Genomic DNA, 14,907 nt, shown 5'->3' on the forward strand with positions numbered 1-14,907 from the left:
ACGCTGTTTGGACAGTTGTTATAATACCGCAAGTGGCCACAGTGGATATTAGTGCTGTAGAGCTGAGCGGCAGCGCCGTGTAATACTTGTTCAATGTCTCAGGCTGAGCTTCCTGAACCCATGTCACATTTAGCTTAGCTGCCCGACATCGTCACCAGAGCAGCGGCAGAAAACACAGCTCGGAAACATGCTTTGGTTCGAAGGCTCGATTTCTGCTGCCATTACCTCAGCCAAGCAGCGGGGCTTCGTTTTTGTCGTCGTCATTACCGGTAACGTATGTGTGTGTGTGTCACTTAGCCTCATGCTAACGCTAGCTTGTATCGGTAACAAGTTATAGGGGGCCAGTCAGCTAACCATTAGCAAGTTAGCATGGTCGACGAGCTGTCAAAGAAACGAGGAGTGTCGTCACATCGTGACAACGCAAACAAGAGGTCGAACGTAGTAAAACAAACACGATGATAGCCTGAGCTGTTGGCTACGGATGGCCTGTAACATAGTCTGTTGTCTTTATTAATACCCTGCCAGATTAACTACCCTCCAAAGAGCACAGGCTACGTCACAGCAGCTACAAATATGTTAGTCATATCTGATATTACCCCCTGGCAGGGTGGATACAGTCGGTTCACACTTGAAGTGACACCTTAGCCAGGTAAATGTTATTAGTTTGTGCTGGGCCATTATTGCATCATAGGCAGCAGTAGGAGTTCTTCAGCTGTTCCACCATAACGTGACAGGGTGTTTTAATGAATGTCAACACTGTCACTGTCTTCTCAGGCGAAGATGAACAGTCCGCACTGCTGATGTCCAGCTGGGAGGACGACACAGTCTCAGAGGCAGCACTCAACTGCTGTGTGGCCATTAATGTCGATGCCAAGAGGTATAATGAACTCACTACATGCACAGTGTCTCTTCTGAAGTTTTGTGTGTGGGGAAGTCACTGTCCTCAAGATGTTTCCAGCACTCACCACTGCTTTCTGGCAGAAGTAAAGCATGATGTTGATATTCAGTGTTCTGAATCATTGGTGCCTGAGGAGTCTGTTTTTTTTCTAGAAAATATTTACTCATTAGATGCTAGCCCCGCAATTTAACTGTATTTGAATTTCATAATAATATTTTATCCAATTTCACTGGTCTTTTAAAAAAAATTGTATCAGGCACCCTTTTTTCCAATTTAAGTTAAATCATTTCTTTCTTTAATGGCAGATCCAGAAGTTTGTTACAAAGCCAATCTTTTTCAGCAACATGTGCAGATTTATTTTATCCCTATTTGAGAAAAACAAGTATCTAACTGCACTTATCTTGTAACAGTGACCACCTGAGACAAATCCAAACCATCTACCACTCACTATTAATACATGTTGATTTTTACTACCCATCACACTTCTTTATGTTTGACTTGTAGGAAACTGGTGATATATTATGTACTGTATATACCCAAAGCTTGAAGTTAGCTGACCTGTCTTTACAATTAACTGAAGTATATCTGCCCAATATTAAGAAGACAATCTTGAATTCCCTTATATTTCTTCTTCTTGATATTATTATTTAAATATTCTGTGATTCTCAGCAAAACAAATAACTTCTACATTTTGCTCAAATCCACAACCTATTAACTGCGATCAATCTGATGCGTGTTTGATGTCAATCATTTAAAGAATAGACATGCTAATATGTATACTATATACACAATGTTTTATTTTTTTTCAACAGTGAAGCATGTATGCAGTTCTCCCAGTTCTGTATCCTTTTGTTGGCCATTCCTCTTCGGCGGAACTATAGTGGAACTTCAACAGAATTTTTTTTGTATTTATTGTTTCATCTCTGAGAAAAGTTATTTATTGCATTCCTGTATTTGCTAGGCCAATATATACTGTTGACACAAACCCACATGACTTGTTTTTAGACCAGAACAGTGCTTCTGGCCTGTGATAGACCATGGAACTGTTTGCCAGCTTCCCAGGCTGTAGGATGCACTTAAAAAAAAAAAATGCGACAATGCAGAAACGCCTTTGCGAAAAGTCAGTATTAAAATAGTTGTTGGGGGGCTTTTTCCTTAAGCTTTCTGTATGAAGATCCAGTAGTGTGCATTCCCTCTTGCTTCTTTATTGGGGAGAATGGAATTCCTCTGGAGGTCATCGCTGGGAGTTTGTCCGCGGAAGAACTGATTAAAAGAATCAACAGAGTTAAGCAGGTATGGGCACAAAGGTGGGATTGTATACAGTTTACAGGGATCTCACCACTGTTTTCCAGTCTTTTTTATCTAGCACAAACTTGTGTTTGTTGCACTGGAATTGTTTTTGTGAAAAAAGAAAATCTCCTGCAGGTACATTTCTAACATTGTTTTGGATACAGACATTTTCCTGTTATACATCATAAATGCAGGAGCTCATTTAGATGGTAATTTAACAACCTCTGTGGTCACTTATTTTGAATGCCACAACTGCTGTCATGATTTATCTTCCAGCCAGTAGCTGGAGACCTTGTGTTTCTGGGTTGTCCTCATTTGGCACAAACATTCACTGGAACTCAAGGATTAACTGATTTGATTCGGTAGCCAAAGGTTAAGGTCTCTGTGGCCTCACGAACTAGGTTCATGTAACAAACCAGTGATGACAAACTTGATCTTTTCTTAACATTCCTTTATTGTTTAATTCATTTTTGGTTCAGTGGCCATTGGGCAATCTTACATTTACATCACGATATAATGTCCCAATGTGCTTTATTGCATTTTGCTACATTACACTGTATTAATTTGTAAGGACTTGGACAAGATCCTTCAAAATTTGAGCTACTGAATATACATGATGTTCTTTCGGGTGATGATCTTCCTCCCTGTCATCTAACAGATGCATACTGATCAGATTGGAGGTGCCACAGTGTTTCCAGAGGCAAGTACTCCTGTGGAGACCAGCTCACAGAACATCACAGAATCTGCTGTAGCCTCAGCTCCCGCAAAGCCCGTCAGGTCAGCAGCAGAAGCCACAGATCTTGCAGCAGTATCAGGAAGTGCAAAAGGTGAGTGAGCCTGGATCACTCGGATCCTGTTTAGATTTGGTGTTAACATCTGCACTGAGCAGGAGTCGGCTGTCAAGGCAAGGAAGTCAAGCAGTGCTTGACCCGTTAATCTAAAAATAGACCTAAATAAAACAATATTTAAGTGGAAGTGATATCTCTCCTTAAATCTGATCCCAGAACTGTGCTAATAACAGACATTATGTGGCCTGTTTGTAGTAATCTTTAATTTACACCCTCTTGTGGCAACAGCAAGTTATTGTCTCTGGAAGCAAGCCTGACAACCCAGCCACTGCATCGGCACTGACAACTATTTCCAATTATCCTTTTACCAATAATAAAGGCCACTCAGTTCAGTGGAAGGTTTTAAATCTAACTTTTGAAATGAATTAAAAGTTCTGAATCCACTCATTAGGTAACTGAAGAGCACATCTCATTGTCTGTTTGGTTCCTTTCATTAATTTTTTTCTAACTTTCAAACTTATGTCAGATAAATTAGTTTATATCAAATTCATGAAAACTCCAATAAAGTGTAAGCATTACAGAAAGAAGAAAGTTATTATTCACAACCACATTCACAATGTGACATAACAGAATGCACACCAGAAAAGACGTTTCAGCTCACTGTAATTATAATGTGTATGAAATGAATTCACCCTGCCAAAATAGATGTCAATCATCATTATTCACAGTGAAACATGCTGTTCTGGCAGTGAGAGACAATCTTTTTTTAACTGAAGAAGAGAAAAAGGCACCTTAGTCAGTGTTCTCTAAAAAGTTGGAGGAGACTGTTAAGTGACCAATGTACCACAGAGATGTTGGTGCATGGTCCCTGAGGATTATATGAAATTGTGTCTTGGTTTTGGAGACACGCACAGGCAAGAGAGTTACTTATTAACCTTATGGTTGAGTTCTTTAACACTTTTCAGTGTTTAAAGAGAGAGCAGGCAGTCTTGATGCGTTCAGTGATGTTAAGCAGAGATTCAAAGATCTAAGTCTTTTCTCTGCACACAAAAGGCTTATTTCTCTCAAAGTTTGATCACAAATTAGTTTAAACTGTATTAGTGAGCACTTCACCTTTGCTAAGATAATCCATTCACCTGGCAGGTGAGGTATGTCAGGATGGTGATTAAGGAGCATAATTCCTGCACAGGGGGGAACTGCGCACAATAAAAGGCCACTCTAAAATGTTCAGTTCTGCCATGCAACACAATGCCACAAGTTTTTAGAGGGTTGGCAATGGGCATGCTAACTGCAGGAATTTCCACCAGAGAACTGCACAGGAACTTAATGTTCCTTTCACCACCATAAGTCGGCTCTATCATCGTTTCCGAGAATTTAGTATGATCATCCGGCCTCACAACCGCAGACCATGTTTAATCACGCCAGTCCAGGACCACCACATCCTGCGTCTTCAACTAAGAGATCGGCTGAGATCAGCCACCCAGACAACTGATCAAACCACTGGTTTGGTTTGGACAGCTGCAGAATTTCTGCATAAAAGGTCAGAAATTGTCTCAGGAAAGACTGGCTAGTGCTCACGGGCCTCACCGGGTCTGAACCTGACTGCAGTACGTCGTCATTTATGACTTGATTAGGCAAACGCCCGGCGTCTATTCACTTCCCAGATCAGGGCTGCATGATATTAGGAACAGTCCCTGGCTACGGACACAGAGACTAAGGACAGCTCCTGAGCCCAAGGGAGAAGGCGCACAACCCGACCACAGGGCGAAATACAATTCCTGGAAGCTGAAAACATGCAAGTTCTTACATGGCCTGCATAAATGTTACCTATTGAGCATTTTTTGGATGCTTTCGATAGACGTGTACGACAGCAGGTTCCGATTTCTGCCAATATCCAGCAACTTTGCATAGCCATTGGTGAGGAGTGGACCAAATTTCCACCGGCCACAATCAATAACCTGATCAACTCTATGCAAAAAAGATATGTCGCACTGCGTGAGGCAAATGGTTGTCATACTGGTTTCCTATCAAACTCAGTGAAACTGTTGTTCCATGCCTAATAAATGTTTTTGTTCAAGATTAACTACACATTTAAAAAATATATTCTGTCTGAAATCTTACGTCTTTAACTTCCATTCATGAACAAAATATAGGTTTTGCATTTATGTTTTTGTTGAGTTTAGTAGATGAGACAGATGATTGCAAACAGAATTCAAGGGTGAATACGGATAGTATTTGTTTGCTTTGTGCTGACAAGGTGTGGAGTTGCCAGTTAACCCAGTGCTTTCATTTTGTGTTCCTGTTGTGTGTAGCACCTCTATCGAGCTCAGGAGATGCCCCAGTGACTCTTGCAGAGAATGCATCTTCAGATGACGCTACTGACTGTGCTCAGAGTGAGGAAAACCTGGACTCTAAAGTGCAAAGGTAGAAGATCAAATATGTGTTCTAGACAGAAAATGTTTTCTGTATTGAGGTGTTGGCACTGTAGTCTTCATCCAAAATTTTTTTTACTATTAATTAGTATAAAAGCATTACCGCACATTAGAAATACTTCACAATAATAAAAGGTTTAACTACAGCTAAACACCAGAGTTGACTCGCCTACACTTACAGATTTAAATTACAGGGTACATAATTCTACCTGTAACAAAGTATAAATGTCTCAAGAGCTGATACATTGACATTGACACTTCATAGTAGGGCTGCACGATATTAGGAAAACATGCGATATGCGTTAATTTTGTTGAATATTGCAAAAACTATATGACTTGCGATAGATATACAAATTATTAAGAATACAGTGTTGAAGTTTTTCTGCTTTGGTTTCACTGCTAACATAGACACCATACGTAAGTGGTCTATGCAGACACTGAAACAAAATGAAATGCATTATTTCCATTCCAACAACATGGTTGTATTGAAGAGGAAATGCCACCTGGCTACAAACACAGGGACCTCAGACAGCTCCACAGCCCTAGGGGGAAGGCGCACAGCCGGGCCACGGTGGCACAAAGTCCAGGGCAGACACCCAGGGAGCCATGCACATCCCACTAAGTTCGCTTACAGTGTGCATTTTTGGATCATGATTTTTATAGATTTTTTTGTTTGAGAAAAGCTCTGTCAGTAATTTTCTGCTCTTCTCTGTGTCTCTATCACTCGCACTGCACCTACTGCGTCAAGCCAAACTGAGCGTCTCAGCCGTCTCCTCAGGCTCTCCATATATTGTCTAAGTTTACAAATGTGGATGTTTTTACCCAGTCTGAGTTTACATGTGTGTCTGAGGAAAAGAGAGAGTGGAACAGCTGATGATTGAGCACGCTGCTCTGACGAAAGATTTATCTCATTAAGAAAAGTATCAATCATTATGTGATGATAAGGGTTGATATTGTGGGATCATTTCAAACAAATCAACCTTTAATTTGTAGCAAGCCAGAGATGTCCGCTGAGTCTGAAAGAGACAGACAAAGAGACCTAAGAGAGAGATAAGCAGAGTCTGTGTGTGTGTTCTTTTCCCTCAGGTTCTGGTACTATCATAAAATATGGAATTATTTTACATGATCAACCACTCATAGTGATTAATTTGACCCGGGTCAAACGTGATCACTAGAAGTTTCCATAGTAGAATTTAGTCGGGAGGAGGCGGCACTTGACAGAGCCTTCTTGCAATACTCTTTCTCTCAAAAATCTCTTCTTCCCACAATGATTCATTGACGGAAGATCCCGAATATGATCTGAATACTTTAAATTTATAATCTAGGGCAACAGGGCTCCATCCAATTTGCCAAATATATTGACATGCAGAGTGTGAATACATGGCACATGGAACGCCATTTATAGCAGTTCAAGTTGCTTTTTGGGATATGTATATCGTGCATGTTGATATCGCGATGACGATACATTATCGATATATCGTGCAACCCTAGTTCATAATCCAGACCATTAACTGCTCTGCGGGTAAAAAATTATGATGAATAAAGAAAGTGAAAGAAAGGCCATGCAGTGCTGTAGTCATATTGTCAAGATAAGTGTGTTTATTGTATCATACATTGTTCTATTCTGTTAGGTTAAACAAAAAACTGGAGGAGAGACAAGAGCAAAAGAAGAAAGGAGAAGAAGAGGTAAAGATACTGTTAAGGAATTTACCGTTGTTCTGCGATGGGCGCTAGCAAGTACAGCCATCCTTAGCAGACAATCATGACACGAGAGCATATAAGAAGTGGAAGTATTTTGGGTTTTATACTATAGATGGCAAAGTAACAATCAAAGGTGAGGCTGTTTGTCTTTGTACTGGCTTGTAACAAATATATGGGCTCACCTGTTAGCAGCAGCAGAAGAGGCACCACAGACGAGCGGAGCAACGTCAAGTGTTCAACTTTTTAGACTGTAGACTTTAACAAGAAAGTCAGAAAAGTGGGCTTATAGTCTTCTGTCAGGCAGTACATGTCCATTCATTTCGAAGGCGTAGCTTTGACAAGATGGGAGGGGGTTGGATATATCCGTTGCATTTTTTCAAAGTTTAACCGGCTCTTGCTAGCTTTTCCAGGATTGCCAATAACAGCTTTAATGTGTTTTACTGCAACAACCTAGCAACATTTAGCTGCTGGATAAAGAGTGAGGTGACACTTTTTTAATTGTACAAAACATAATTACATCCTTTTGAGCTCACTTGAAGACGTGTTCCCTTTCCTCTGTCACAGAAAAACAGTGTTTCCCCCCTGATTAGAACAATGGTGCACACTATGAGGAGAATTACTCACAGCATCTGTAATTCTGTAATTGCACTTTTCTTACTCTGATACTGAAAATGCACAGAAATGATTTGTGTTTGATACATTTTACACAAGCAGCTCTTATACTGACTTTGTGGTGTCTTTTTGGGTATGAACAGGAGGCCAAGTGAACAATGAGGTGATTGGTAACTTTCACTTTACTGTATGTCACACTGTCTTATGTAATGAAAAGTGCTGACCTGCTTGAGCAGGTTTGGCAGTAAACCTCAGTTTATACGAGCACAGGCACAGCATTAAATTCACAGCACTGACCATTAGAGCTTTATTTTATTCGTACATTATGTTAGTTTGAACAACTGCACATCATTATTGTGGCCCAATACAGCCTGTGTGTTTCATGATTCAGGATGAGATCAGAAAGGAAATGGAGCGGCGGAAGATTGGGAAGGACGTGCAGGACTTAAAAAAGAAACAAGAAGACGACAAGACTAAGCGTCTCCTGAATGAGAGGAATCGGGAGAAGGCAGAGGAGAAGGCTGCCAGGGACCGGGTCAAACTTCAAATTGCTATGGTAACCTCTATCTTCTCAATGTTGAGGAAGTGTGGAAAACTGCTATCTGGCTGCCAAATGATCTATGAGAAATTACATTCAGAAAGGTTGATCATTTTGGGTGGGGCTGATGATGCCTTTTATCAATTAAGTGGTCACGATAACAATATTAGAGAGTCCTCAACATAGCTAGTTCATCAACCCCGGAGAGGTTGGAAGGGGACTATGTATAGATAGTAGTTTATTGTTTTTAATTGTTCATGTTTTATAAATGTTTTTTTTGGCTTCTCTTTTGGTCTCATTGTTATTTGCTATTCTTACAAACTTCACATTTCCTCCTTGTTTACTTTTAACTGTTAACCTGGAATCCGAGACTGACTGGTTTTATATCAGTCAGAGCTTTGGAGACCCTTTTAATCGAGCATGTTCCTTATGAGCTATTATATTATAGTTTCATATTCTGCCCTTTCTAAGCTAGTGTTGTCACAAATATATATTGAGGTGTCAGCTCTATAACTGGAATGATACAAAAGTCTGAAATCAATGCAAGATTTCCAGATTTAACTTGATCTGTTGCACCTGTCTGTCCTCTCTGTCCTGCAGGACCGAGCTGACAGAGCAGCCCGCTATTCTAAAACCCAGGAAGAGGACAAAGCTGTTAAAGATGCTCTGCTGCAGGCCCGACAGGCAGAACAGGAGGCCAGGAAGGAGACATTGGTCAGGCAGAGGAGGTAAAAAGTCCAGAGACCAAGGAGTTGTGGGTGTGTGCGTGCTTCCAGAATTCTAGAAATGACCACAATCAGCTGATCAATAAGCGTAGAGAGTGAGAGATTTGAGATTGTTTTAATGGGGGTAAAAACCTTTTTATCCGTTACTTTTGTTGGATGCAGGGTTTGTGAATTGTATTCCTTGAATTTTTTTTGTGTATGTAGTACCATAGCAAGAATACAGTTCCGCCTCCCAGACGGGTCATCTCTCACCAACCAGTTCCCCTCTCAGAGCACACTGCAGGAGGCACGTCACTTTGCTGTTCAGGTCTGTCTTACTAATGTTTCTAATAAGTCGTCCCTCCTCTTTTTGTTTTTGTTTTTACTGTCTTCATTCACCAGAACCATGAAATAGATTTTAAACACAGAACTAGGGTTATGTCATTATTATATCATATCATTTCTGAGATTCCCACAAACTCTATTGCCAGTTTGAAGTAGCATTTTCCCATACTATGAAGATGCCAGGTTAGCAACTGCACTCATCACATTCAGCAGTGTTGTTTGGCTGGATGTATGGTGAGACATATGGTTTGAACCATTTCGATGATGATTTTCACTCGGTGCTTTGTTTTCTGATTTAAAGCCTACACCTCTATTAAAGGTCTAGTGTGTAAGATTTAGGTGAAAGGGATCTATTGACAGAAATTTTATATAAAATAATCATAGTGATGTTTTCACGAGTGTGTTTCATCTAAATTATACAAATTGTTGTTTTATTTACCCTAGAATGGGTAAAAGAAGAAATATTTTGCTACAGATCTGGACTGTAATCTGACATTAAGCAAAAGAAGTGACTCAAAGAATTGTTAGGGAATGTCTTATTTAATATGAACATATTATGAGCACATCCTACAAACGTATGTGTACAAAGGTATGTGGCTGTATGTTGGTGGTGTGGGAGCAGGGGGTTCTCCCATTTAGACATGAAAAATAAGCTGTCCAATTACCTACCAGTTTTTAACAATAGACAGGTGTTTTGAGTCCAACTTCCAAATGATTCCACATCATTCAGCATAATTTCTGAGTAATGAAATAGTAGTGTCTGGGCAAAACTGGGTGTACGTGCAGTGCGTGACGGCTACAATGTTGTTTTGCTGCACCTCCTGAACATCTGTTGTTCACCCAGGGTGTGTCTCCTACGTACCTGCATATAAAAGTAGACTTATGTTCTCAAATTACGTAATAACAGGACTCTATAATATGAAGGCATGCATCTTCTGGTCGTGCAAATGCTGCACAATAAAACCTTGTTCCTTAAATGAATGGATTCAGTCAACAGAAATTAGTGCTTCTTTGAATTATTGACAAATTCAAAAGATATTGTAATTTGTATTGCAATGTAACTGTTCATTTTCAATGTCTATTTTGCTGATAACCACCTGCAGGGTTGCAGAGAAAATGGGCAACATTCACTCTTGAAGAGCAGCAAGACATGAGCCTTCGACACGGTTTAACGCAGGCGGTGGGGTCACTCTAACCGGCCACTGAAATGAAAAGCTAGATGTGCCTTGAAAAAGTCATGCGCCACTCATGCATCCAGTGTGGCCTGGCTGTAAAGTGTGGCATGTGTAACCTTGTAAATCTCTTCATGTCTAATCACTATTAATGTTTTTGTGCTGATCATGTCTCAGGAAGTGGGAAACCGTTACGGCAACTTCTCCCTAGCAACCATGTTCCCTCGGCGGGAGTTCACAAGTGAAGACCTGAACAAATCTCTGCTAGAGCTGGAATTGGCTCCAAGTGCTTCCATTGTGCTTCTGCCGGTGAGAGAACCCAGATTGCATGTTTGCTATAACAGAGTAGGGGTGGTTGATATTAACCAAAGTCAATTCTCTTTTGTTTTTGCTGAATGGTGAAACACATTATTAATCTTTTTAATTAATTCGCCCCTCACTCATGAGGCGTGTTACTCTGCACCGGTGATTCTGCTCTTTTATAATCACTCGCATGTCAAACTTAAAAAAAATCAGCTGAATTGTTATTTATGTTCATGGATAAATGGGGCGTTGCATCATCTGCAACAATGAAGTTGAAGGGATAGTTCGCTGAAAACAGAAAATTCACTCATTATCTACTCACAAGTACTTTTATGGGTAAACAGCGTTGCAGCCAAATCCAATACAATTGAACTAAATGGGGACAATTTCTTCGTACGTAAAAATTATTCGACTCAAAATGGTGTCATTTACACTATGTTTAAATGGGAGTGAGAGAAGGGGAAGGAAAGTGTGTAAGAGAAAGGCTCACATTTGCCTCTTACTGTTCAGTACAGTCAGAATGCGGTGAGATTAGCATAGCATAGGGAAGCAGAGAAAAATAAACTCACTGATGTCCATAAATGTTACAGCATTCCATAATCGTGCTTCTTGAGTCAAGTTTATTTATATGTGCTCTATAAATAAACTTACTTATGTTATTTCGTATTCTCTCATTCAGCATTCAGGCAGGCCTGCTAACACTGTAGTCCAGTCCTCTGGGGATGGCATTTGGGCTGTTCTGGGAACACTCCTCTATCCTCTACTGGCTGTATGGAGATTCCTCAGCACCTTTCTTTTTACAACCCCCCCCCCTCCTGGACCGGCATCCCAAGGCCCCACCCAGCCTTCCAGCTCGTATACCAACTCATCATCAGCCTCCGACAAGGCAAAGAGGTAAGGGACAGCTACTGCTCTACCTAAACAACAAATACACTCTTCATCAACCAAGAAAGGCTGAAAAAATTGATATATAGCAATTGATATGAAAAAAATTATCCTACGTTTTTTTTACCCCATAAGGAGTTGTGCTGCCAGTTTCACAATGCTCTAAAATGATTTAACACTTTCTTCAATTATATAAAAAGTCTCTGTATTGCACTGTTGTTCCATTGTGTGTGCAGTACTCTTTGCCCTGCTGGACCAGTAGCTCATGTATCCATAGCTAAATTTAAGACAGATACTGTTGTGTGGCATATTTTTGGGATACTATTGAATCAGCTAGGTGACTTTGACTCTTCTGTTACTCTTTCTATCATGTTGTCATGTTTGTTTAATTCGATTTCAGTTCCATCAGCAGATTTTGGGAGGTCTGTGTTTTTTAATTGTTGTATACTGTATGCACATAATTTCCATGTGTTAAGTGACACTGTATAACATGCCATTTTCCTTTATGTCCACTCAGAGAAACTCACACTCAAGAGAAGCGGCCCAAAGACTTCAAAAAAGAGGGTAAAATCTGTAGCCTGAGGACTCAGGAGGACAGTGAGGATGAGAACAACACCTGGAACGGGAACTCTACCCAGCAGATGTAAAATGTGAATTAATTCAGTCTGACCAGTTTAGGGTTGCTGCTCCGGCTGATGCTTTAGTTTTCTACCCCATTCAGGCTTGGTATAAACATCCATCCTGAGTAATCAAGTCACAAGTGGTGAGCACCAAGTTCAGGTCTGAACATGCCCAAATGCGTCCTGAATTCATTCTGAGAGCCGTTCACTCAAACCACATTTAGAGGTGGTCTGGGACGCATTCCTCTCGCTCTGTGAACGAATGCCCTCTGGGCCACATATGAAGGACAACCTACTCAGCTGACATCCTCTGACCTGCTCCAGTTTCAATGAATCAAATGTATTTTGTTGTTTCTCATTGCCGATACGTCGATTTGTTTGTGGCAACTATCACGATATCAACACATAATAATTGATGCAACTCTTTTGCCTCACTCTCTAGCTCCTCCCAACCGACAAACACACACAGTGACATCAGACACATATTTAAACACAGACCGGTTAAAAAAATACATAATTTGGCCTTTGAGAATACATTATTATTAGCATATAGGGTGGGGACGTGAGATCTGTTCACAAGTGTTCACTGGAGACGCATTGAGGAACCATTTAATTCCTAGTGTAAACACAGGTACTTAACGCTGTCCTCTTGATATTATCAGGACTGATGTTGATACCAGGTCTGAACAGGGCCTTTCTTATACTGTGTTCCAAACCTATGCCCTCCTTTTTCTCCTAACTTTGGCTCAGAATACAGCAGCTTCACAGAGTGCATTAAGCTACACCAGTATCCTCTTTGGATTTTCGATCTCAGTAGTTAATTGTCAGATAAATGATAAGCTAATTATTAATAACGATTATCAGGCACCACAGTAAATGAATAACCATCAGACCTGAGGATGCATTGTTATGGAGTCAATGCAATTTAGAAATGTCTAACTTTGAAAAGTGATTGGGACTTATTCCATCAAGCAGCAAAATGAAGACATTTTTGTCTAGGTCTAGGACGTATAAAACATTTCATCAAACAGCTTGCAAACTGCTGGCAGAGGACTGTGCACACAAACACACATGTTTATACTACGATATTGGCGAAGAAACTCATTTGCATAATGCAATCCCTAGCTCCTTACCCTAAACATCCAAACTAAATGCTTAACCTAATCTAAACCTAATTCTAATCCTTACCTTAAACAAAGTCTTAACCCCCGAACAGTCCATTAAGGGGGGGCAGAATGTACCCCCCCCCCCTAGGTTGTTGGCTCAAACTGGTCCTCACAAAGATATCTGTACAACAGCACGCACACCTAGGCATCGTGTGTTTCTACCTGCTGACAATGGGCAACTACTGAAGTTTCCTCAATACAATATGAAAATTAAAGCAATCTGTTTTTCAAATTTCTGTATTTGTTCTTTGTTGACCTGATCCCAATTCTTCGCACGTGGGTGAACCTATTTAGGCCTTCAGTTAGACATTTGACTTGAATAATTGTTCTTTTATATTCAAATAAGCCAACATGATTATTTTCTGATCAGTTGACATTGTCATATTACCTCAGCCTGTTAAAATCTATTATAAAGTAGACACATCTGACCCAAATAATAACTTGGCGGCATTACAGTGCCACAACAGATTACAAAAGTATATCAAATTATTTGTTATTTCATGAATGACAAATTTAGACCAAAAGTCCTTCAGTATTATGTGTTCTGGTGGGAACTGGTAACTCTTTTGGTCACAGACCATGCAGCAAGTATCTTTTTTTCCACAGTTTTCCAAACTCCATTTGGATTGGTCTTTATCTAATCTGCAAAGCTTTACTCGAAAAGGGATCGTTTTCACTCATTATCTACTCACCACTATGTCGATGGATGGAGGGGCAGTGAAGTGTTTTAGTCCACAAAACACTTCTGGAGTTTCAGGGGTAAACAGCGTTGCAACCAAATCCAATACAGTTGAAGGAAATGACCAATTCTTCAAATGTAAAAAGAACCAAACATTAAAGGCCTCCATGTTGCTCCTGTGGTTTCATCCAAGTGTCCATAAGCACCAGCATTCAAATTCGACTGGAAAAAAGGTAATTTACACTGTTTTTAGCCTAAATGTCCTCTGATATCCTCTGGAGCATGGATCACACAATCAAGTCAGGTCATTGTAGATGCTTGTTAGTCAACTTCAGATATGAGCTCCTAAAAGCATTTGATTCATAAATCTGCAGAAAAGGTTAACAGAGTTATTTAGTAATTATTAAAGTGTGTTTTTTATAGACCGCTGAAAACTGCATCAACTTCCCCCTCAGACTAAGTGTTACGAGAATGAAACCGACAGTTCAGTCCGATATATACTCACTTTAATAGTTCTTTCTTCCACATGACCACTGGCGGGGCTCCAAACTACTTATACTATTGCCTTTGTTTTCCTATGAAAAATATGTTCTGATGGTACAGCATAAAATATATGTACCATCTAATATGGTGAGACTCAGGCTCCAAACCCTATTGACAGTATCAGATAAGATAGTATCAGCATTCTGAGGGTGAATGAGCTTGATGTGTCTTCACTAAAGAATACTGATGACAGTACGGGCGGCTGTGGCTGAGGGGTAGAGTGGTTGTCCT

At 40.2% G+C, this 14,907-nt stretch overlaps 1 protein-coding gene across 1 annotated transcript; it reads left to right on the forward strand.

Moving 5' to 3' along the window:
• The first annotated feature begins 66 nt into the window (after nt 1–66).
• On the forward strand, nt 67–13,686 carry ubxn4 (UBX domain protein 4). Its single transcript, XM_061088357.1, has 13 exons — nt 67–269; nt 775–877; nt 1,711–1,739; nt 2,073–2,191; nt 2,847–3,015; nt 5,289–5,400; nt 7,040–7,094; nt 8,113–8,277; nt 8,860–8,987; nt 9,189–9,291; nt 10,658–10,789; nt 11,463–11,677; nt 12,186–13,686. The coding sequence occupies exons 1-13, from the start codon at nt 188–190 to the stop codon at nt 12,313–12,315; spliced, it is 1,542 nt and encodes a 513-aa protein (XP_060944340.1). The 5' UTR covers nt 67–187; the 3' UTR covers nt 12,316–13,686.
• The last annotated feature ends 1,221 nt before the right edge of the window (nt 13,687–14,907 follow it).

Source organism: Limanda limanda, chromosome 16 (assembly GCF_963576545.1).
Source record: "Limanda limanda chromosome 16, fLimLim1.1, whole genome shotgun sequence".
Taxonomy (NCBI): Eukaryota; Metazoa; Chordata; class Actinopteri; order Pleuronectiformes; family Pleuronectidae; genus Limanda; species Limanda limanda.

What these genes read in the sequence shown, in the direction of transcription:
- ubxn4 (XM_061088357.1), top strand. Translation starts at nt 188, where the DNA reads ATGCTTTGGTTCGAAGGCTCGATTTCTGCTGCCATTACCTCAGCCAAG. An exon ending in TTTTGTCGTCGTCATTACCG is followed by an intron (nt 270 to 774) that starts GTAACGTATGTG and finishes CTGTCTTCTCAG; the next exon opens with GCGAAGATGAACAGTCCGCA. An exon ending in CACGTCACTTTGCTGTTCAG is followed by an intron (nt 9,292 to 10,657) that starts GTCTGTCTTACT and finishes ATCATGTCTCAG; the next exon opens with GAAGTGGGAAACCGTTACGG.